The following is a 24,984-nucleotide window of genomic DNA, read 5'->3' as shown; positions in this document are numbered from 1 at the left end:
ATATGCAAAAGAGCCAGCCAGGTTGCGTGAGGCTTCTTTTACATTTTAATGGAAAAGCTGGAAATGAAAGATAAAGCCATCAATAGAAAATGGAGGACAAAAAGACGACACTTCTGCCACAACCGAAAACCAAAGGAGACATCTTCAAGCTATCGGATCCAGACCCACTCAGCTTCACACAACCAAAAGCTGCCAAGATACCAAAAGACCACAATACAACCAGGTATGATATGTTCACATTTATTGTGCAGTGACTTTTATATACATACATTTTATACACCTAATGTACATGAACAGAAATAAATTAATCTGCTAATGTTCTTTAACTCGTGTTGCCACTGACTGGACACGGCAAACTGGGAAAAAGACACCATAATTCCAGGTGACACGTGAGTGACATGGCAGTAATATGAGGCAATGAAGACTTTCATTAGTGTTATATATTACACATTTAAAGAAGTTGGTAAGAGATTAAGGGTTTTAGTGGTTACTCTAAAATATTTAGGAGCATAAAGTAGGTATCTATTTAATTGGTTTCAAACATAAGTTATATATTTCATGTTACTCTTGGCCCAATTCTGATTTCAGCTTTGTTTTAATATAAAAATCAAATGAGTGTTTTTTTAAACAAAACATTGTGTAAGTTAAAAGGTTGTGAACCATTTGTTGCTGATTGATGTTAATTGAGACTCAAAATGTATTTTTAAAAGTTTAGACCCCTACTTTAGACCACAGATGTATCATTATGCACCACTTTCACTCATTTAACAAAACGTGTCACTTCTTAACATTCATATATGCATTTGTTTGTTTGTTTTTAAAATACAAAGCTGTATTATCTATGCATGTAAATACATTCCTTTCCACAACATGTGTTTTAATTTGATTAAGTGATGTGGTTTTGTCTCCTTTCTAGATGTATTTTTATCTCTCAGTAGTGGAGTCAGCTATAGCCTGAGGAGTAAGTAGCTACCAAAGGTCTCAACGTGGCCAAACAAAAGCCCTGCAGGTCAAAAATCTTACAAACTGCATCTTTAATATTAGAGATGACTATTACTATTGTGCTACAGACAGTATTGATCACTGACAGACATATAAAGATAGCATACAACTTATCTAATTAGTGTTTTCTTTATAAAAAAGTAAATCTAACAAATTAATGTTAATCTCATCTTAATCGCGTACGTTGTAATTTGTGGACACATTAAAAAATACATTAGATCAGGTGGCCCGGGGCCAAAATGTGGCCACCAAAATAAAAATAAAAATGTAAACCAATCGAGAAGTAATCTCTAGGTTTTCCATATACACAAACTGTAAATACAAACATTATAACCTGCTTTCATCTTTTCAGTCTGAAGGATCTGACAGTAAGTCTAACTTTCTACCGCTAGCTTATGATAAACACTGACACTTACTAGAGTGACATGCCTATGTAACACGAAACAACACATCAACTCCAGCCTCCTCCTACCGTACGGAAACACAGAGCAGGAATTTACAGGATACATTGATGGGTCTTAAGCACTATACTGCTGCGAGCAGTGAAAACTCTAAGCTATCAAAACATGCAGCTTGTGGTGAGTTTCTACAGTACTAATCAGTAGTTGTTGATGGGTAACGGCTGTGTGAAAACCATGAGTTTTGTTTTTTTTTTTAATCACTATTATTTCTAGCACACAATAATGGTTTTCTTGACATGGCTCTTTTGTTCCAGTGGCCTCACACTCAATCTGGCCAGACTTTCTCATTTAAAGTGAACAAACGAATCACAAGGCAGCCGTCATATCACCACACACACACCACACAGGAACATCTGATTATTGCACACTAGCACTGAACTTGCAAATGTCCATGCAGAATGTATGAGGAACACACTACACTCAGTGGCTGCTCACTATGTGACAGATGACCATACAGTTCTTTGGAAGACTAAAATACATAGTTTGGGAGGGTCAGGGACACACTACAGCGCTTGTATTACAACCTAGGGTGGTGGAAAGAGCGGTGCAATGACGTTTTAGTGAATCAATATTAGGGTTCTAGACACCAACTGACAACAAGTGTGTGACAGCAGTAAAAAAATAGGAGTGTCAGAGATGAAAGTTGCACCATGGAGGAAAAGGGAACGAGACGATTTCTGTGAGAGAATCTAGCAACCTCATTTTCAAGCAAATTCTAGCATATGCATGTATATATTTATATATATATATATTACATCCACAATCCAACATTCATAGCATTGTTTCTGTTAAAACACAAAAATAGTTAAGACTCACAGAAAGAATCCCAGAAAAGAAAAACAATAGATGCTTGGGTTTCATCTGTTTGGAGATGGGAGAAGCCAATAAATGCAATCTTTCCACACAGACATTTTCCCAACAAACTACTCCACGCACTAGACTGGTGACTAGACAAGTGAAACGCTCGTAAGGCGAAACTGTGGCAGAAGGGTGAGAGAGGAACAGTGAAAAGGGACTGTGGTGATGGACCTTGCACTTAATGGGGATCATCTTCACTCCAACTCAAGGGGACTGAGGGCCTGACCTGTAGCTCTTAAAGCTGCCCAGCAGACTCTGCACCCCCTTCTTCACCCGGCGAGCCACAGAGTCAGCAGGAGGGGTAGGGAGGCAGGAGGCCAGGCTAGGCGGACGAGCATCCAAGCATTTCTGGTAACGAAGCTATGAAAAGAAAACACACAACATGAATGGTGTGTATTTGCAATGGTGATTCACACTTCTGCCAATTTAGCATTCACTTTGGGACAGTGTTGACAGAATTAAACCTTATTTACATCTTAGCATCATCTCTCCACCTGTATTTGTTCGGGACTCACCATGCAGGCCGCCTGTACGGACTCACTAAGACTGGCCGCGTTGGGTTCGCACCAAAACATGTGACAGGTGTAATCTCCTGGACCCTCGGCCATGATGAAAGCAAAGCTGTGGACGTCCTTTCCCACACCCATGAAGGAGAGGAAACGCACCCTGCACTCTGACAGCACGTCCTCAGTCTGGAGTTAGAAATAGAAATGAAAGTAAATAATGTGCATTATTATTAATTAGGAAACATTTGTCATTGAAAAATGTGAAACCCATTATGATCAAACTACAACCACCCAGCAGAGGGCAGCAGCGGGCAGTGATGAGAGGGCACACCGGAGAACAAAGCGCCTGTCAGCATCAGGAATACCAAGCCTCCAGGACATGAGTCATGATTGCAGAAGGCGTTGTATTAAGTTAAACAGGAATAAACCATCCCAACAGGATAAAAGCAGATGATTCAACTGAGTGAGAAATGTATGAAGTCCAAACACAAGTAGAAAGAAGCCAAAATGTATCTAAATTAGCCTCCATCGGGCACGACGGTGAGTAAAATCATCATATGAAACTATATAAAAATAAGGAATCCAATGGTACCTACTATATTGTAATCTTTAAAGGGTCCCTTGAACTGGCTTATGATCAAACCACAATAATGTGTTTTTTTCTTGCATTCTTGCAACATTTATACACGGAAAGCAAAACAACAAATAAAGTGGTTAAACATAAAAGACATAATAATTTCAACCTCCATCTCGAAATATTAGGCTTTCATTTTATTAAAAGTTAATGCCCGTAAGAAATAAGCATGAAAGATTAGCTCCTTATTAAAACAAACAAAATAAATAATGTGCGTTACCTGTTTTGAAAGTATTGTGAGCGTGGCTGGTGCGATATTCACAGAGACAGGAGTCCACTCATTCTTATCTTTTCCATTAATTGCTGCCTCGAGCGAGTCATTAATTATATCCATACCTGAGAAACATAAACATGAGAAATACCCGAAGCACATTATAACAAAATCATATTTGTGATTGGGACACACTTAATATAGTTAAGATTTCAAGCCAGCTCAAGTAATAACATTAACGTCTGAAGGTGCTTCTTACCAACTGGCTTTGCCACAGCCTCACAACCAAGGTAATAAACATGGAAGCGCTGGAAGAGCTCGTTTTTCGGAGCAGGGAACTCTGTTAAGGGAGGGGGAAAATGTTAGTGATCTCTTTTTACTTTGATTTATTTCAAAGTGTGAAACCCTGAAAGGTACTCTACCTTCAATGGTGACCACAGGTTGATTCGGGTCAGAGCTCAGCCTGCTCAGCCCCGGTTTGTTCGCCTTTCTCTCCATCATTATCTAAACTCAAATTCAGGGGGAAAAAAATGTGTGAATTTAAAAGTATAGCATTTGTGGTTGGCATTGCAGTGAATTCACCATGGAACAAAATGATATGAGATTGTGGCTGACCTTTGAACACATCTCATGCAGGCTGGTGGCGATGTTCTTGGCAGGTGAGTCGCAGCGGAAAACATGACACTTCAGAACTTGAGTCAGGTTGTCCCGAGCCACGTAAGCAAAATCCCTGCAGGTGGGATCAAATGGAAAAGGTCACATTTACACGGGGAATCATTAACACAGCAGACACGTGTGAGCCCACTTAAACAAATAAATGCTTTTGAACACATAAAGCAGGCACAGGACTAAACTAGAATTATTATTAAGATTTCAAGATAGTAATTGTTGATGTGTACCTTTCCCTGTTCATGGTGGAAAATGCAGCATGAAAGAAAAAACACCATTGTTAGAGAACAGAGAGAGCAGGCAGAAACAGTCAGGTTAGCTTTGGCTGCAATGCTCCTAACCACCCAGCAGAGGGCAGCAGCGGGCAGTGATGAGAGGGCACACAGGAGAACAAAGCGCCTGTCACTGCAGCATCAGGAATACCAAGCCTCAGGGACATGAGTCATGATTGCAGAAGGCGTTGTATTAAGTTAAACAGGAATAAAGCATCCCAACAGGATAAAAGCAGATGATTCAACTGATTGAGAAACGTATGAGGTCCAAACACAAGTAGAAAGAAGCCAAACTGTATCTAAATTAGCCTCCATCGGGCACGAGGGTGAGTAAAATCATCATATGAAACTATATAAAAATAAGGAATCCAATGGTACCTACTATATTGTAATCTTTAAAGGGTTCCTTGAAAGCTCACCAAAATATTAGAATGAAAATTGACTTTATGGATAGCTGCTTTTATGTCCCATTCACACACATTCCCTCTTTATGCTCATGCCATGCAACTTGGGACTAAAACATATCCGTGTAGTTAAGTGTAAACAAAGTGGGTAAGGGGCGGCCATTTGTTTTTTCTAATTTAAGTGAACTCAGTAGTAAATATGTTTTCTGTTAGCTGAGCATTTTCACAGAAAGGAAAAATGTGAACTGCAGTTTGAATAAATCCTTCCACCCCGCACTCCACCCACATTATGTAAAAGTTCAATCCGACATGAACACAAATCAGGTTTCTAAAAGCAGTTGTTAAAAGTGAGACAAATAAGCCTCTTCATTCTGTTTGGTGGACACTGACTGACCTGCCGTTGTCTCTGCCAACACCCCACACACGGATGCTGCCAATGGGCTGAGCGTGAAGCAGAGTCTGGCCCAGAGGGTCGATCAAGTTCATCGTGTCGTTCTCCAGAACCATCAGCATGTCCTTACCCTGAGACGACACACACGACCTCTTAGTATGAGCAGCCTGTCTTAAAAACATTCCGACTATCAAAGAGTAACTGCTGTTTTCCAACCTGCACCCTATTTGCCCATGTTTTTTATCTAGATTACTAATAGGGAGAGCAATTTCTGAAATTGCGCTGGTATCGAGCGAGAAAGCTTTTGACAGCAGCCGCTAAACAGCGATGTGATTTCTAGGGGCAATGGCACATCGTCTATGTCCATTCACTTAAGGGATGGTTTCTGCTCCTCACCGGCTCCGATTGTTATCATCATGTCTGAAAGCATAATAAAAAGGACCCTCCAGAGTTTTATGCTTTCTTTATCTCTCACCTGACACGGTCTGACACAACAAGTGAAAATGCCTTTTCTGACTTGAGTTATTTTGCTTCAATTCCCCTATGGATTTATTCGAGGAACCTTTTCTTAACAGCTCAAACACCTGTGATGAAATAACGTCTATCACTTTCTTCAGCAATAACTACCTAATACAAATTGTTTGTGTTAGCCTACAATTATAAAATGTAGAGAGTTTAAATTTAATTTTGATATCCATCACAGTGGAAATCACAGGAACAGTAAAATCCTCTCACCTCTCCCCAGATTCCTGCAGTGTCATGGAGGTTGTGTTTGTGATAGGAGAGCTGTCTGATGCAGTTGTTCACAGCAACACTGCTCTTGCCAGGTACCATGTCCTCTTCAGACATCTCCACCCAGCCCAGGGAACGCACTGCAAAACACTGGCAATACAAATATGCAGCACGTTAGCAAAAACAGATCGGCACAGGCTGGTTAAGAACCATTTAATAAGAATATTGGTCTTTTGTTCTGAGTTAATGCTGCTTATTTCCACCTGTTTACAACTCTTTAGTTTTGTTCGTTACTGCATTACCAAAAATATGCTCGCTTGGCTAAAAACATACAAAAACAAGAAAACATTTTTGTTCTTAAGTTTAATGTGCCCCAAAGTGCAAAAAAAATGGTTCATGATGACAGGGAACTATTGAGTTAAGTCCTATTACAAATCCCAGTAGAAGAATTTCAACCTCTCTATTGGACCAGTCCTACATGTTTTAGAGTAAAACCAGGTCTGTGACAAGTCTTTTGTCATCTCAAGAGTAACAACACATATTATATAATGATTACATATATATATGAACCTTATCTACCTTAGTTTCTAAGTCTGTGCAGAGTGGAGCGAGCTTCTGTTCTTCCTCAGACATGGAGCAATTGTAACTATAAGGAGAGAGAACGACATAAGGATAAGCGACAGAGAGAGAATGAGAACAGGCTGAGAAATTAGAAATACTAACTATTACTTATTTTTTTTAAACAGCCCATACTTCAGGTTGATGGATGCATAGCGTAGAGTTGCCCCTTCAAACTCCTTCAAGCTTTGATCAGAAGCAACCTCTCCCTCCTCCTGAAAACACACACAAGAAAAATAAAAGATGTATTCACAATTTAATCCAAATCCATTTGTTGCTGCCAAAATGTGAAAATATGCATCTTTCATGGATTTTCAGCACACTAAATTACATTCTTGCCACAACTTACGTTCCACAGTTCCCCCTCCCCGACTCCTTCATCAGTGCTGGAAAGCTGAGCCCAGGATTCCTGGAAAATCAAAAAGAAGAAATTATTTTCTGTAGACTCCATTTTCCCTATGCAGGCAAAGTTTGCATCAGACCTCACCTCAGTCTCTTCACAGGGCGTAGTCTCCAGGGACATAGTGGAGGACATCGTGGAGTCGCCAACTTTACCCAGGGGTGAAGGAGGCTCCCACTGGGTGGTGCCTGTGGGGATGTGCCAGTAGTATGTGCCGGATGTATCACGCACTCTCATCCATCCTGAAGGCAGGTCCGTGTCAGTCTCAAAGGCACTGGAATCCCAAAAGGAATCTGAAAGAAGGGGAGCAAAGAGAAACACGAGAGGGGAACAGCGTTCAATGTCTGGTTGAAAAACAAAACAAAGATTCTGACAAATATTTATGTATACCAAGGGTATTGAAATTGTTGATGCTTAAAATGTGAGATATGATCTGTAAACCGATATGGAAACACAGGGATAATGATTCACTGTGGCCAGAAGTCTATTTACCAACAATTAACAACCATAGCTATCTGTTGTTGTTTCTAAATATATCTCAGGGTATTGAGTTAAACAACATTACGGAATAAGCGGATAAAATACGGATGACATTATATTATATTACCATACTACCATTGTACATTGTTGTATTCAACATTCAACTGTACCATATATCACAATCATATTGCTGAATACCAACAGGGTTTTCTCCAATGCAGATTTCAGTGTTAAACACACAGATTAAAAGGCAATAAATCAGTTGAAAAACATAACAATGTTTAAGGTGATCATTGGGGTGAAATGAGGGCCTATGGTTCAATATAGATACTATATCCTTATATATTACACATACAACAGAAAAGTAATTGTTATCCTAAAGATTACAATGCATTTGATGCATGCAACCCTGTTCCAACAAATGTGATACAAAACAAGGAAGAATATCTGCCAACTTCCAAACATGCCTGCTTTGTTTTCCGTGATTTTAGGTCTCCCGATGTAGCATTTATTAGTGGTTTACAAACATTTAACAAATGGTTATACACTATAATGTGTGTGTCTTACGCAGTAATAAGGACGTAAAGGTCTCAACAATTAAAACCCTTTTTCTGGTGTGTGGTACACCACAAGAAGAGTTATAGTTGTTTTAAAATAAATGTATAATATACAAGAACTGTTTGCTTATGTGATAGTTTAATAAACCATGTAAATAGTATATAATTATTTTAAATGCTATAAAAGGTGAAGTGAAAGGTAAGTGTCTAACTCTAACCTGTGTAATCTATGTGATGCTCAGTGCTTTATTTTGTGTTATCAAATCCTGTGTTAAGTTTTCCCCCATGTCCTCTCTGTCCCTAATGGTATGTTGTTTTCATACACCTGGTTGTATATGCAAGCTGTGACATACATACATTTTGGGCATGCCAAATGTTGTATTACAACATTGATATATGGCATAAACTTCAACACCTGGTAAGTCTATTTACCTTTGTTGCCATTTGGAGAGCTGTCAGCGGTGTTGTCCTGAGTCAGTGGAGGCCAGCTGGCCTCTTCCTCATTCGGTGTCCCATTCATGTTGGAGAACAGGAGGCAGGGATTTCTCCCCACAACACAGGCCTCTCTCTGAGACTCCACATCTTCAGTCTCTGACTCTTCTATGGTGTCCCCTGATATATCTTCCTCTTCCTCTGAGTTTTTTTCCTTCTCTTTATCATCTTCTTCTCTCTTTTTGTCTTTTTCTTCTGTACACTCTGCAGTGTCGATGAGCAGAGGCTTCTTGGACTCCTCCTGACTGAGCCCAGGGGTCATTGATATTTTGGGAGACTTGTTTTGCTCCTCGTTTCCCTGCTGTTCTTCCTGAGTGGTGTTCTGATGAGGGAAGTCATCTTTGTTCCCATTCTGACTGATGTTGCAGTTGTGGTCCTGGTCCTGATGGTTCTCAGCTACTTTCCGCAGCTGGTTCTGGCCTTCTTTAACCCACTTGGCATTGTTGCCAGTAGACTCCTGTTCGCACCAGTGACTGCTGTCATTCAGCTTGTTCTTCAGCTCTTCGTCGTGTTTTTGTTTATTCACAACATATGGCATATCTTCATCATCATGGCCCCCCATATTAGCTTCTCATGTAACGTAGTAGTGCTGATGGAGGAAGAGGTTGATATGTATTAGCATTGCAGCTAGCATGCTAGCTAGCAGGCTAAGAATGGTACGATTCAGACAGTTACTCATCACAGTTCAAGAAAATGTGCTTTGGCCACCTAGATGAGAATATTTTAATAGCGGTAACAACATCACTATCGCTATAATGTGATAGTTAGTGGTTGTAAAACAACTAGCTAGCAACTTTAAGCTCTTCAGATTGAAGTCTGTTTCTGTTTCGTCTATTCCGGGTAGGCCAATACTGCGGTTTCACTGTAGAATGTTCCCAACTAATATCAAACGTACTTCTGCAGCTTCACCTTTCATTTGCCAACACGACCTTTTTTCTCAAAACGATTTTAAGGACCTTAGTACAACATTTTCAATTCCGTTAGCTGATTGCAAACAGAAATTCAGTTCTAATAACAGACTGCATACTGAAATACAGCAATGTTATTCGGAGGCCATCACCGCAGCTGGAAATAACGGGATCCATCGGCCATCATCACCGTCGTCTCCTAGGCTATGCTAATGTTAGCCCCATAGCTAAATCACAGAAACACGCAGAGACAGTGATTTATCAAGCTTATGTTAAGAATTTGTACTTACCAGCTCCACCAAACCCCCAGTTGTCGAAATATGCTGAACTGTGCGAGCTTACTACATATTTCCGAAACTCGCTAGGCCTCGCGTCGTTTCTAGGTGGTGTTTTCTGTCAGTGGGCTCGACCAGTGATGGAGGCTGAACCTGCGTCACAGAAACGTCACCGACAGGCTCACTGCTGCCTCTCAGGCTCAGAGCAGGAGAGGGACTTAGTGAAATCAAAGTTACTGTATGTTTTTGGACATTATTCCGGTGCTGCACCTATCATCAACAGTGAAGCCCAATGCATTTCTTTCGTGCCAAAATCAGTATCTAAAATTGCTAACTTGCATTTTTAGGCATGACACCCATTAATTTGAACATTAGATTTAAGTCACTCAAATATGCGGGACAGAATATGCCATAATAAATGAATACATTAGGCTACACAATACATACATTTATATACCATTACATTTCTCAAAATAATATCAAAAATACATGCAGCCAATAATTAATTGAATAAAGGTAATATACATTGATATTTCAGTTTAACTTTCTTATGTTTGTATAAACCTTTGTATATAACTTCCCTTTGTTTTGTTTATTTAACCCTTTTAGTTAAAGGTCTTGCCGTGTTTCATTTCAAAGGGAAATTGTGCACTTTTTGCTCCATTATACTTATTCGGCATCTTAAGTTACTGGTAACTTATGTAAATAGTCATTCAAATAGGCTGAATATAAATCAACTAGTATTATGTTAACCTCCACAGCACTATATAAAGTAATTTAAATGAATCCCAACATTACCAGTTGCAATTTAATCAATCATTAATTATATTAGATTAAAAAAATCTGAAATGCATAATTAGTCTACTGTTACGGTGTTAAGTATAGGGCAAATTTGTGTGTGTCATTTTTGAATAAAGGGCAGAAAGGGGGTGGAAAAATCTCTATAGCTAAAGACACTTGACACTTGAGTTGGTCTCAGCTCTGGAAATCGTTTGACCACTCCTATAGACCCTTTGACCTCTGACCTCAAGGAAAACAACTGCTGGGCAGCTGAACCAGAATCCCTATTACTATTCCTTTCGATTTAAAAAAGTAAACTTGATACATTTTTACAACAATCTTTTAGTAATGATTATAGTCAACTACCATTTCTTACTGCTTACTTGAGTTATTATTTATTTTTTCCCTTGATTGCTAGTTTACTAAAGAACAGCTTCTTCTTTTTTAAATGAACTTTGAATGATTCGCCACATAGTTATTTTCCCAGCCTGGCTCAAAAAGCCTAAACAGTGTTTTCAATAGGTAACAGTTATCCCATTGTTTTCATTAACCTGCATTGCCGTAAATCAGTAATTATTCATATGACCTAAATATATCCGAAAAGCACTACTCCATGTTGAATTAAATATCAGTAGTTGCATTACATTGGCCTGATATTGTTTATTTTTTTAATTGTGATGTTTTACACTTCATAATTATTGTTTTTTGATTCATTCATCTTATTCAATATCATCAGATTTACAATATGAATTCACATATTCAAGATGCCCGTATTTTTCCTTTTTAATATACTTATATATAAATACATACATTTGTGTAAGTCATTCTTGATTTTGGCTTCAACCTGTATTTCAGCACAAATAAGCAAGCTGGTGGAGGCACATGGACGATGCAGGTAGAAGAAAAACCCATAAGATTGATATGAAGTCAGAAATAATGCCAAAGCAATAAAAACAGGAGAGAAAAAAAAAAAGGTGTGCAGGATGTTAACACCCCCTCTCATTGTCCCAGTCACTGTCTGTTGGCAGCTGCTTCTGATGAAGCCATACAATTTGAGAGCAAAGGCAGCCCCATTTCTTGAAAGCACAACATATTTAAACTGTGTCTTTGATATCTATGAATAAATTATCTCAGTTGCAGAATTCATTCCTAACACAAGATAACACAGCCAGCTTTCACCATGAAAAAAAACAGTTGTGAGATAAACACAGACACTTTTAGACATTTCAGGAGATTACACTCTGTCAAAAAGTATAGCCAACAGTGTTTGATTCTATAATAACATTTACATTCGGAAGGGAAAATAATGAAAAAAAGTAGATAACATTTGAGTCATCTAGTTAATTACGTTACATGATTGCAATCAACAAGAAAATCAGCAATCTTGCAATCCATATAAAAGTAATCTGCCCAAAATTGCCATTATTCCTGCAATGAAAATAGAGTTTCTATGGCCAGTTTGACATCACTGTCAGCAGTGTGCGGTCAGGCTTAGACATATCACAGCACAGCCAAACTGAGAGGTACATCACTGCTAGTACTTTCACAGGCATCGCTCATTCATAAACATTTTTATAATCTAATATATTGTTTAAATGCTAGGTTTCAGACATGTGTCATGCTTGCCTAGTTGCATACAGTTTGTAGCTAACACAACAACTTTTTCCCACATGACAAGCTTTGAGTTAATATGTTATTTGATTATTAGGGGCCATCATTATAGAGAAGCAGTTTCCTTACTAGGCAAGCCCACGCCAGGTAAGAAAAATAAGGCCTTAAATTCACTGAAGGAGTGCTACAGTCTGTCATGCTGACCTCCACAGGTTATTCAGTCTAGAAGAGGATATAACTCAGTCCACATGGTTATAGTTAGGAGATGAACAGTCAAAAAAAGCTCCTGTGAAGACAGCAAGTCAGTGACAAAGATGAAGACACTAAGAATGAAACTTGATACTACATTAAAAAAAAAAAAAGGAAATGAAAGGAGGCGTAAAAGACGTCACTGCTGCTGAATTCATCTCAGAAGCAGAAGCTACAGTGGTGTTGAATGCAGTAGAGAGTGAGAGTTTAAGGCAATACTGGCAAGCACCACACCACAATTTCAAAGAGACATTTGGGGCAAGACATCCTCTAATGCAACTGTTCAGTACAGAGGGCCGAGGAGGTGTTTCACTTGTCCTGCATTTTCTCCAGAATTGGCACAATCATGTCAAATTTGGGCCTCTTTGCTGGGTCCTCGTTCATGCATATCTTCATGAGCTTGCAAATGTGGGGCGAAATGCCGGGGGGGATAGTGGGCCTCAAACCCTCCAAGGCAACCTGAGAGTCAAACAGACAAAATGCTTAGTACAGCAGAAAATATATTCCTAATTGCATTAAAGCTATGAGTTATATTTTATATTACCTGCAAGTATTCTACCCAGCTGGGATTATAAGTAGTTAAAGAAAGCTCTGCTAACCTTCATGCCAATCTCCATGTTGGAGAGGTCAGCGTACGGCACTTCTCTGGTCACCAGCTCCCACAGCAGGATGGCAAAGCTCCACATGTCTGCTGACCGACGGTTGATCTCTTCTGGCTTCTTCTGCAGGGCTGCGTATCCCAAAAGGGCAACAAATAATCATCATGCAAAGCAAACACAGTGCACCTCACAACAGGAGCTGCCTTTCTCTACACACAGATTCAAGCACAGGTTTGTTAATATTGGGTTGAAATGCAAAAATTCTACTGGAAAGTGAATTAAAACATTACTGGCTGATCAGCTGGAACTGGATTTTTTTAACGTATTGTAGGTTTTAACACTAACATCTGAAAAAGACTACTTGTGATACTACAGTTATTATTACCAAAGCTGAGGAGGCTATGTGTTTGGCTCAGTTTGTTTGTTTGTCAGCAGGGTTAAGGGAAAAGTCCTGGCATGCTATTCATTATACTTGGTGGAAGGGTGTAGCACCGGGCACGGAAGAACCCATTGTATTTTGTTCATCATAAAGCGTTAAAAAGAAATGGCTTAACTATTTGCATATTCTGCAGTAACCTATTCATGACTTGGGTTACTGAGGAGGTGATCTAAGAAGTGCTAAATAACCACATCATCCAAATGAGTGGGTCCTTTAAGCTTATTACATTCAAATAATGAATTAAGATTATTTTTAAATGCCGTCGACTATAACAGAGAAATATTATGCTGTTGGCTCAGCGATAAGTGACCGACAGACCAGTGTCTTTGTATCAAATTAAATCCCGTAAAAGGATGTTTTCATCTCAGTAGGTGATAATGTTTCTACATCACAGACCAGTTTTGTTGGAATGATATATTGTTGCCATCTGTTCAACTGTTACAAAGACATTCAGGCTGAAGATAAAGCCAAAAATGTACATTTGTGTCTTATCAGTAGCATCCTTCTTTCTGTGCTCTCAATTTCCCAGCTCACTACCCACTATACCTAGACTGTGTTTAGGTGTTTTTATGGTAACAAGTCTGCTGTATCTCATGCAATAACCGCCATCATGCTACATACACTGTTCTGTGAACACAAAACCTTTACAGTGGATTGCTACGACTGCTCCCTGGTTATTTTTACGTATTGTGACCAGTTCATGTCTCATGGATTTCACTGTATCTCGAGGGGAAGTTTGCTGTATCACATTTAGTTCTGAGAGAGTCTAGAGTCCCCTGCATCCATTATACACCCTTGTGTCTTCAGCTGCCACTTTGGATCGGTGCTGTATGAGTGATGCCTACCCTCAGGGGCTACCCATGCAGGCGAGTACATCCTGCCAGGACACTGGAAGGAGAACTTGACATCTGCCATGCTGATCCTGGCTGTCATGTCTTCATCTATCTGTGGGAACAAGAACACTCACTGAGATGACACTTTGAAGAGGAACAGAATTATGAGTTGATGGTTTGTTTGGTAACACAATTTGCTTTGAAAAGGCAGTTTATACAGTCCTAAAAAAAAACAGCACTTCTTCTTACCATAACACTCTTGCTGTTGAGATAGTGGCGAGGGATCATGGGTTCGAGTGTGTGCAAAAAGGCCATTCCACAAGCAATGTCCAGCCCAAACTTCACCGCCTGTGTCTGGTCCACCACAAAGTCTGACAGCACAGTGAGTGACAAATCATAACAATATATTAGCCACCCTTACTTTAAGCAATTAACAATTTGACAATTACTACCGCACCAAAAGTGATGACGACATAATGACAAATGCTCTACAAATCACAAAAAAACAAGTACAGGTTTTGTGACCAGAGCAGAAATACTCACTGGTGCCTTCATGCAGCACGTTGTAGAGCGAGCCATAAGGCATCCAGTGTGTGATGATGATGGGGTGAGGGGCGGGAGGAGACTGACATGCTCCCAACATAGGAAGGACATTCGGGTGGGAAAATATCCTGGGATGGAGCCCAAGAGGGAGGGACAGACACACAGACAGACAAAAAGAGGAAACCCAGAGGATTTGACATAAACAGTGCAAGATGCAGCCCATCCAAAAAGAAATAAGACATAACGGTTGGTTCAACACAACGCGAACAGACACATGAGTGGCCACAACATAAAGTCTGCAGAAAATATCAGGTGAAGATAATAACCTGAGTTTGGGATATTCCTCATTGAAGTCTCTGCTTTTCCTTGTGGTCCAGTCACGAACTTTAAGCACTTTAACAACAATCTCATTTCCTTGCCAGCGTCCCTGCCACAGCTACAGACAAGAATGAAATAGGGAAAAGGTGAAATGAATGCATGGACCTTGGCACAACAATTCAGAAGGGTAAAAGAATAAGATCAGAAGTACCTCTCCAGACTGGTTCTCGTTCACTTTAGCCAGGAGAGAGAGCTGTTTGTAGTCAATGCCTGCTTGTTTGTTCAGGGTGCCATTGCCTATTAACACAAAATCAAATCTAGAAACAGCACTATACAGACATAAAGCAGGAGGCGTTTCAAACAGCACGTTTAAATTGACTGATGGAAACGTACGGGGTCGAGTTCTGGTGGTGCCTTTCCAGAACGTGTCCTTGAAGGGAATTTTAGCCAAGTTCTGTCCCATTTTCTCTGCTTTTTCTGGTTGGAAAAGGGATAGTGTGCAATGAGAAAATTGAACACAAAGACAAACCAAAAAGCAGCTGAAACTGTTGGAATGCCAGGATACCTCTGAGGAGTTCACGCAGGTGCGGTTTGGCTTTGTCCAGGGGCGTTTCCCCATATTTGTTACAGATGCTCACCTGAGCCCCATTAGTCACCAGATCCTAAGTAAAAGGATACATTGTTGTTAGCTACATTTTAATAGTTTATTATTAGTAATTAAACATAAAAACAGCTTTAATGCCACCAGGGGGCACACTCACCTCAGCCACTTGGTCTTGGCCCCAGAAGCAGGCATAATGCAGTGGTGTGTTCCCGTGCTCATTGGCTGAATTTGTGTCTGCTTTGCACTGAATCAGCTGAGAGGGAAGCAAAAACAAAGGATTAAAAGCAAAACAAGGCTGGTCAGATCTTGTTTGGGCTGCATACATGGATGAGTGTTAATGCTGGCAATGTAAATCCTGGAAGTTCGTCTTGCCTGTGGACACATACCAGATGTATTGAGACATAGCTCACATTAAACTCAATACCTGAGTGGCAGCAAATCTAAATAAGACACCCCGGAGCAGAGGCTTCACATTCTGGCAAACAACACGCTATATTACAATATCTCTTCATATTCTTTTCGGAGAGAAGTTAATGTCTTCAAATACAGAAATCTGGTAGGAAACCATTTAGCTTTATTTTTTAACCAACCAGATCTGCTGCAAACCTGCTGTAACATGGAGCTGCGTACACTGCATGTTGCATGATTAAAAAGCCTTAAAACAGATCAACAGTATACCAATGTGGGGCATCTTAAAAGGAGTCCTACAGCTTGTGCAAACAGAATGATCCCCATAATGCTGGTTAAATTGCAGCTACTGTGCACAAATGCTGTTAAATGGTTAACTATTTAAACGTATCTTGGAGAATCAAGAATGGCCACAGAACCAGCCATAGATAACCTCTTCTCTTTAAAAATTAATTGCTGACGGGGGGGAAAGTAAACTTTAGTTGCAGCCACTGAAACATCACATTTTCCCTCAACACTGAAACATTGCAACATCTCCCTCCTCCCTGCAGTTTGTAATGTCTTATGGTGGAACAGCAAGAAGAGACAAGACCTGTGCATCTATAATTGCTCTTGAGATGACATCATTTGAGGTTTCATAATATCCTGGGTTTATGGAGCAAACTTGAAGAGTTATATCAGCATTTCTTCAGCAAGGGGAGATTCTGACAAATACACCAGAGAGAAGGTCAGTTATTTCTATTTGTTGTTTTACGCAGAGTTAAGAGGTGGCACACACTGTGCATGATCCCCACCTTTCCCACGATGTCACGATGTCCGTGGCTGGAGGCCAGGTGTAGAGGTGTGTCGTCCCCCCGGTTCATGACGTTAATGCGAGCCCCTCTCATGATGAGCATGTCCACTACGCTGGAGCGGCCCTCCCTGCACGCCCAGTGGAGCGGGCTGAAGCCGTGGTCATCTCTACAGAGAAAAGGGCAGCATTTATATTCAGCACAGGTTTCACCAACAGTGAGTCAGCAATAAAACTTTCATAAGGTCTCATCAGCATTTAATCCTGTACGCCATTTAAGTCAACAACACAACAAGAAGGCCGCCAAATCATCATAAAGTTAAATCAACACTGTTTTTAATGTTGTAACTTTAAGGAAGTAGGTCTATTCTGTGGGATGTTGAATAAAACAGTATGAATACTATGCTAGATGTTCCTTAGATACTATCAGTTGCCAGTGTATATCTTAAACTACAGCATTGTGTTGTTTTAGGTTTTGCATAAGTTATAGAGGGACTCAATGAGGAATTTGTTTATTTGGTATTCTCAGAAAAAGGAAGTTGATGCAACTCAGACTGATACAACACATCAGTCCTCTTTGCCTCAGGGACACTGGCAGCGACACATGTAGGGCAGTGGCCTGAAAGAGCGACTGATGGCGTGCCTCCTCAGAGAAAACAGTTCAAAATACAATAAGGGCTGAGTGAAAGACAAAAAAAGTAAATAAAACAGAAACAGTAGTTGGAGCATTTGCTGCAGTCCTTTTAAGGCCCAGTGAGACTTCCTTGAGTGGCGCTGCACACACTCGGGCTTCTGTTTGTAATTGTGTCACTTTACTCTTGACTTAATGTGGTCACTCCCTTATCCAAGTCTTACAACTCAACCATTCTCTCATTCAGATCTCTCCTCTCCGAAAACTGGAATGCACTGATGACATATTCCACTTTCCAGACACCTTCCTTTTCCATATGGGCTCTATTGCGCTACACAGCATAAACCCCTAAAAATAAAGTTATGCATCTACTCTGAAATGATGGCATAATAATGGGATCTGAGAACTGAGGGAGTATTATGAATCTGCAGGAATCTGAACCCTATGCCCTCGCCATCAATTCACTGGCTTGTATTCACACTTCCTGCAAAGCCCTGCTCAAAGCAGCATCATGAGCCCCACAGAGAGCCTCAGTCCCACAACACACATCTGTCTGTGCATCTGGGGGAACTGCTGCAGTCACATCCCATCTGCTCTGTGAGCAATTTCCTCAGACCAAAAGGGCAAATCCCAAAAACTAATTAGTGTAAGTTTATGAGAGAAAAACTCCCCAGAGCCTCACTTCTCTCATTTCATTAGCGATGTGTGTTAAGCTGAAGTCTGTTTAAGGAAGGAAGTAAGGTTACGATGTCAACACATAAACAAATGTACCATCCTGCTTATCTGTAACAATACCTAAGAAGAATCTTGTATCAATCCCAACCTCTAGTAGTCGTCTGGCTTCAGCTTCTTTGAATCGAGGATTCGATGGCTTTCTGTTTCATGTCATTGTTAACTAAGTATGTTAAATCCGATTACTAGTCTTGGTGTTGTGGTTGGTGTTGGACAGCAGAACATCTGATAATACCTTGCACTCTTCGGAACTCATTCTGATTTTCATCCACCATCTGATTTTATAGACCAATCAATCAATTGCACATTAGCACATTTAAATAACAATAAAAAGTTGCATTCCGTTCATGAAGACTTTTTTCTTCCTGTGTGATTATATTTGGAGACATTTTGTAACCATTTTTCATATGACAATGTTTTTTGCAAATGATAAAAGTAGTGCATCATTGCTTTATCCCCTAATGAGGAACAATTGAAGTACCCCAATCCACATTTCATCAAGTGCTGAAAATGTTCCCAAAACACATCATCTGAGGCTGGGGCCCCTGGTTTCCTCTGCGTGTATTTTCCTTCAGGGAGCCTTTTTATAGGATGGATTTTCCCTCTAAGCTAGCTTCATCCCCACAACCCAGAGGCACTCGAGTGCCAGGCTCTTCTCCTGCTCACCCCCTCCACACTGGCTGTGGTCTTTTATTTCAGGCACTTCCACCTGCCAACAGTGCTCAGTTTGGCAGACAGAAAGCCAGAGGAAGAGCCCCTGTCTGCACACTGTATGTCTCTGCCCAGCCTTCCCCACCGGATCCATAACACGCCTGAGGAGGGTAAACTAAATTCTCACTAACATCTGACAACTAATAAGAAACAATGGCACACTGATTTTACTTGAGAGATATAAAGTATCGTGGGACTTCCATTATTTATTATTATTTATTTTATGATCTATATAAAATCTGAAAACACCTCTTGCTAGTGTTGCATTGCTGCTTTACTCTTCCTTAGATCAAGATTATTTCTAAGTGAAGACCCTGGAATTTGTATTGAGGAGCTTGAGAAATATAAGTTTTGTCAGAGTAAGTACAACAGCTGCTGCTTCCATGTGCCACATGCCCTAATGAAGCAACATTTTCATTTGTAAAGCATTGCATTGGACTTATTCGCAGATACCCAATATGAAAAGGCTGATCAGGGCATAACATTGTTATTGTTCCATACACATATTAATGTGTGGCCAATACATTATTCACAGATAAACACTTGTTATTGTTCTGATAATTACATTTAATTATTCTATCTGATAATGTTGCTCTTTTTTTTTTTGCAATAGCTCCAGACTAGGGATATCACCATAAACCTGTTATGAATACAGATTTTAAAAAGTGGTGTTAATTCTTCTATCAGGACAGTAGAAATAAGTGAGTGATATTAGCAGAGACTGGAAAGCATATCTAATGACGTCTTGGAAGTTCTAACACTGATTCTTCTAATAACATTACTACCTGCTCCAACAAGCCTCTCTGAACCACTGTCAGTTCAATAGTACTCACTGCAGGGCAACAGGCTCATACTGCGGTTCCCAGCAACGAGAATATAGATTAAACACTGAAAATCTACCTCTTTCCCAGAAAAGGATCCTGCAACCTAAACATGGTAAACTCGATTAAAATCTGTCCTATGGTTCAAAGAAATTTTGAGTGAAATGGAAAAAAGTTCTGCTCTTACTATTTTTGACACGTGTGCAGGGCTTTTTTTGGATGCAAATTTACACAGGAAGCTAAATACAGATAACCACCAAAGCCTCAATTACACACTCGTAGGCCAAAGTAATCACACGAGCATTGACCTCAGTCCTCCCCTGAGAATAAACGCAGCGCAAATGGGGCACTCGGCAACAGACGTTTTGCTCAGCTCATTATTATTATTCAAATGATGCAGCAACAGACACTTACTTTCAGTATTTATTAAATATAACACGATTTTTCATTTGTTCAGATGTTGAGCATCGCAAAATTCAGGTAGTCCCAAGTTGACGATTTGTTTTGCACTACTGTCTGACTAAAAACCTTGACGATACTGTATTCAATTATTATAATGGAACACACGGAAACACAGAAAGTGTGCACATTTGAAAAGCTGGAAAATAAAACTATTTCTATTTTTATAAAAAATAATACATTAATATTCAGTTAATCCTCACATTTACAGAACCTTTTAAGCAACTATTTTGAAATGTATCGAGTGTTTGGTCCATTTTGTGCAAACAAAATGTTTAGCATTCTCTGAATCTGAACCTAAAATGATAGGGATTTGCTGCACTCTTGTTTATACAACAGCAAACTGAATTTCTACAGGTTTGGCACAATGTTTGGACAAAACAACGAACCTGAAAACATCACCTTGGACTGGGAAAGCATAATGGACTATTATCTGACATGTTTAATGGTTAGGTGCATCCTTAGCTTTAGGGTTTCAGCTTTACAAATAACTTCCACTTTAACCATGGGTTTCCCTCCACACAATGCAAAACTATATCACATACTAACATTACTATATTTTGTTGCAACATTACTCTAAGAGGGGATTGAAACATATTCAGAGAAGACCAGAGGGGAAGATGACTACAGTGTATACATTTAGGAGAAACTTTGTAATTATCTCTTGTAAACTTAGGAGGAAATGGAGAGGGGAAATGAGCGCAGCTATCTAATAGCACTGGGAGAAGAATAACAGAAACATAAGTGAAGGAGGGGAATGTGATGTCCTCTGCAATGGCTTACTCTGCATTTTCTGTTTTGAAAAATTCACTATTTGCCCCCCACACACAGACACACACACACACAATGAGTCTCTGTCTCGTCACACATAACTCTTTGAGCCCGACCCAACTATAATCTCTTCCCCCTCTCCCTTAGTTTTGGTAGGTGGTAGACAGTTCCCTTAAGGCCTGTGTGTTATTCCTTGTAAGGAGATTCAGCATTCCACTACTACTCTCTGTCTGGGAGTAACATCAGCGTAAACACACCATCATTGAGGAGCACAGCAAATATCACAGAGATATCTGATAGGCTGAGATATAGTGAGTTTACTGAAATATAAGAAGGGAATAAGAAGAAGTTCTGTGGGGAAAGAATAAAATGTGTTTCATCCACTGGGGGAGATATATCAACCGGAAAAGGGAACTTGACATGCAATCAGCTAATGGACGAGTCACATGTTGGGAATGCATGGATACACATTGTCTTGATGCAATCATACTGTCTAAACAGTGGGAAAATTGAATAAAATGAAAGCAGAAACCGAGTACACACAAAGTCAATGCAGACATCAAAAAAGGAGAACAACTCCTCCTTAATATCTGTAAATAAATAAAAAAATGGACTACAAAAGTGATCCAAAAAAGGCTATTTGATATTTTGCAATGCTGATGCCTTGCATATGTTTATATTTCTTATTATAAAAAAGGTATGAACCCTTCTTTAATCTTCACAGAAAAAAATCCTTAAATATGAGAATTAACTGGAAAGCTCTGCCACTCCGCCACAGAGTCATCTGAAGATACAGAAGGACTGACTGATGATTTGTAACTACCACACAGATATTTTCTATGATAAACATGTTGAATCTTACAGAAGCCTGCAGGTCTGTGTGAGGTGATGTTTATTCTTTATTTTAATTTCTCCAAGGGTCTCAATTCAAATGGAAGCCTGACTAACTCTACCATGACAGCAGGCTTCCTGTCCTACATCGAGCTTCTGAAATACTCTGGACATAAACATGTGCCTGAAAGGAAATTAGTTCAATCAAAGGCCACTATCTCGCTGGGGACTGAAAAGGCGGGCTCTCGGCCTGCACTAGAGACGCAGGCTTAAAATGTAACATTCAAAGTAAGCAACGACACTACGGTGTAACTAAGTAAACTTCGACTTACCCTTGATTGAGGTCATTCTCTGTATTGTCCAACCATAATCGGACTGCCACCGCATTGCCTTCCCGGCACTGCGTGAAGATATCATCCATTTTAGTTTGTGTATTCTCCGCTTCTTAAGCAGCACCCGTGGGAGTAGATGCAGAAGTGAACTGGGACAGATGAGAGGCGACCCGAGGGGTTCAGCAGGGGCCTGGCCAGCATCAGTCCCTCATCTGGGAGACTGAGGGACACAATGACAGACGCTCAATAGCGCTCCAGCAGTCCTGAGAAGGGGGACACAAACAAGGAAGTTGTTCTGATAACACATTTTTAAATCAGTTTGATTCATGAAGAAAAAGGCTTTGTGGAACTGTTGTACAAACTTTAAAAAACGTAGAAACCTAATGTTGAGTAATCTTATCCGCCTTTAATACTGGCTGGGTGTGCAGTTTACAGCATAGTGACTCACAACACTGTTTTATGAGTGTGACAAAAGCCTGTACACCATGAAGGACACATCTGTATCCACTCTCATACTTAATTATATATTTGGTAATACTTTAATTAGTGCTGAAAAGTTTAAGGGGTTGATCAATTAGTTGATTGACTGTTTTCAAAAACCACTCAGTTGTTTAAAACATTTACAAAACAAACATTAACTGGTTCCAATGTCTTACTTCTGATGAGTTACTGCTTTAAGATGTCTTTTGTTGCATTAAATTGAAAATATTTTAGTTTTGGGCCATTGAGGAAATAAAAGAAACAATGTGAATAATGTCAGCTTTCTTTCATTTCAACAGGCATTTTTAATACACACTTTAGATTCGGGGAGGGTGTGAATGACACACTTCCTTATATTAGAAACAGCCGGAACCAAGATTTAATATATATATATGCTTGTTAAATATAAAGCATAGCTTAATTGCAATACATAACTTAAGACAACAGCTTGTGAAAAGGTTTAGTTTAATTTGGCATGACATTAGCACACTACTTAGAACACAATAGTCCCTGTACAATCACTACTATAAAGTAAGACATACATTTCTAACTTAATGTTAGAATAAGCCCATCATTCAAACTTTAAAACAGATAAGGTGGATGCCTACATGTTATATGTCAGTGCAATTTACCACACCTTTGAGGTCGACTTTGTGATTTGGTGGCATTTGTTCAAATAAGTTAACAAAGAAATAGCAACAATCTGGTGTCAGGGTAATGACTTCACCATTAACCACCGAGCAGTCTGACTAGCTTCACTGCTACCAGCTAACAGAGAGGGATAGCTCATTAAAAACAAGATGGTTATGCTTTCAGCTCCTATCAGGAACACAATATGGTTCCATTACACTCGACTTAACCAAAAGTGACTGAATATGCTCCACACATTACCTAGCATCCTCTGCTTAACTAAATCACACACAGGCTAATACGCTAACAAACTATCTATACGCCTCGGACTGTATCGCTTTCACTCAATTCACGCTGATTTGACTGAGCTAAACACAAAACGATGTAAGTAGGTCGTTTAAACAGGGCAAATATGAACTAAATAGGCCTTCAATGCGATAAACTTACCTGGTATATTCGCCTGTTGCGGTGTTACGCGGTTAGTAATTATTAGCAGCGTTATGTTTCACGATTCAATGCTGCGGGACGTCCACACCCTCACCGCCGCCGTACGTAGTAACGTCCAGAGGAGGAAGAGAGCGCCCCGTCCCCTACAGGCGGGAGCGAGAACTGCAGGACGAGCAAATATTCACTGCCTCAGGTCATGCTTTCTAAAATACTGTTACGAGGCATCAACAAATACCAGGTTACAGATTTCGAGAAACATATTTTGCTCATGTAAAAGAACCAATACTCGGTAACAGGATGTGGTTCTGCATTTTAATTGCATTTGATCTTGAAAACGTTATCCCATTTGATGTCTTTCACCTATTAATATAATAATATTAATAACATTAATTTACTGCTGCATTTTGTAAACGTGTGGCCACTGGCCAGAGATGGAAGAAGTACTCAGATCTTGTTCTTTAAAAAAGTAGAAGTACCAGAGGAGAGGAACATTCTCTTAAAAATAAAAGTCCTGCATTTAAAATGTTACTCGAGTAAAAGTAGCCTACATTATTGCGTCAAAATATACTTGGTGTAGGCTACCGTAAGTAAAAGTATTTATTATGCAGATTGGCTCATTTCAAGCTAATATATATTATATGTTTTGATTATAAGTATCTATGCATTTAAGTGTTATTAAAGCTGGTAAAGTTTCAGCTCAATTTAATTATTGTATGCTGCAGGGTAGCTTGTGAATTTTACTCCATGTGTGATTACAGTCTTATTTGAGTGTTGATAATAATTCTAATTATTAATCAAAATCTGCAAAGTAACTAAAGGTATTTTATAAAATGAATGGAATAAAAGTAGCCAATTTATCTCTGCGATGTAGTGGGATAGAAGTAGTTCAGTAACAAGAAATTGAAATACACAAGTAAAGCACAAGCCCCTCAAAATTATACTTGAGTACAGTACTTGGGTAAATCTACTTAGTTTCTTTACACCACTGATCCCAGTTTATAGTTACAGAGTTGGAAAAAGGTGAGGCTTATTTTTTTACTTTATCCACCAGTGTTGTCTGTATTCCTGGTAGGCCTATAATAATTTTCTTTTTCA

The 24,984-nt window shown here is 39.6% G+C and overlaps 2 protein-coding genes across 2 annotated transcripts; both read right to left on the bottom strand.

The window, feature by feature from the left end:
* Window positions 1-224: 224 nt before the first annotated feature.
* apbb1 (amyloid beta (A4) precursor protein-binding, family B, member 1 (Fe65)) lies at window positions 225-10,043 on the bottom strand. Its single transcript, XM_063906870.1, has 14 exons — window positions 9,886-10,043; window positions 8,628-9,276; window positions 7,246-7,451; window positions 7,108-7,167; window positions 6,894-6,973; window positions 6,720-6,786; window positions 6,144-6,290; window positions 5,412-5,539; window positions 4,288-4,402; window positions 4,095-4,176; window positions 3,932-4,012; window positions 3,682-3,797; window positions 2,837-3,013; window positions 225-2,681 (listed from the first exon to the last, which is right to left on the bottom strand). The coding sequence occupies exons 2-14, from the start codon at window positions 9,247-9,249 to the stop codon at window positions 2,526-2,528; spliced, it is 2,037 nt and encodes a 678-aa protein (XP_063762940.1). The 5' UTR covers window positions 9,250-9,276; window positions 9,886-10,043; the 3' UTR covers window positions 225-2,525.
* A 1,223-nt stretch (window positions 10,044-11,266) lies between these two features.
* LOC134879980 (integrin-linked protein kinase) lies at window positions 11,267-24,028 on the bottom strand. Its single transcript, XM_063906603.1, has 13 exons — window positions 23,890-24,028; window positions 22,333-22,595; window positions 17,049-17,214; window positions 16,004-16,099; window positions 15,808-15,904; window positions 15,636-15,719; window positions 15,454-15,539; window positions 15,251-15,360; window positions 14,925-15,052; window positions 14,631-14,752; window positions 14,394-14,493; window positions 13,110-13,240; window positions 11,267-12,969 (listed from the first exon to the last, which is right to left on the bottom strand). Exons 2-13 carry the CDS (start codon window positions 22,419-22,421, stop codon window positions 12,820-12,822), a joined length of 1,359 nt encoding a protein of 452 aa, XP_063762673.1. The 5' UTR covers window positions 22,422-22,595; window positions 23,890-24,028; the 3' UTR covers window positions 11,267-12,819.
* Window positions 24,029-24,984: the final 956 nt, after the last annotated feature.

This window comes from Eleginops maclovinus, chromosome 18 (assembly GCF_036324505.1).
Source record: "Eleginops maclovinus isolate JMC-PN-2008 ecotype Puerto Natales chromosome 18, JC_Emac_rtc_rv5, whole genome shotgun sequence".
Classification (NCBI taxonomy): Eukaryota; Metazoa; Chordata; class Actinopteri; order Perciformes; family Eleginopidae; genus Eleginops; species Eleginops maclovinus.
This window is presented reverse-complemented; position numbering and strand designations above follow the sequence as displayed.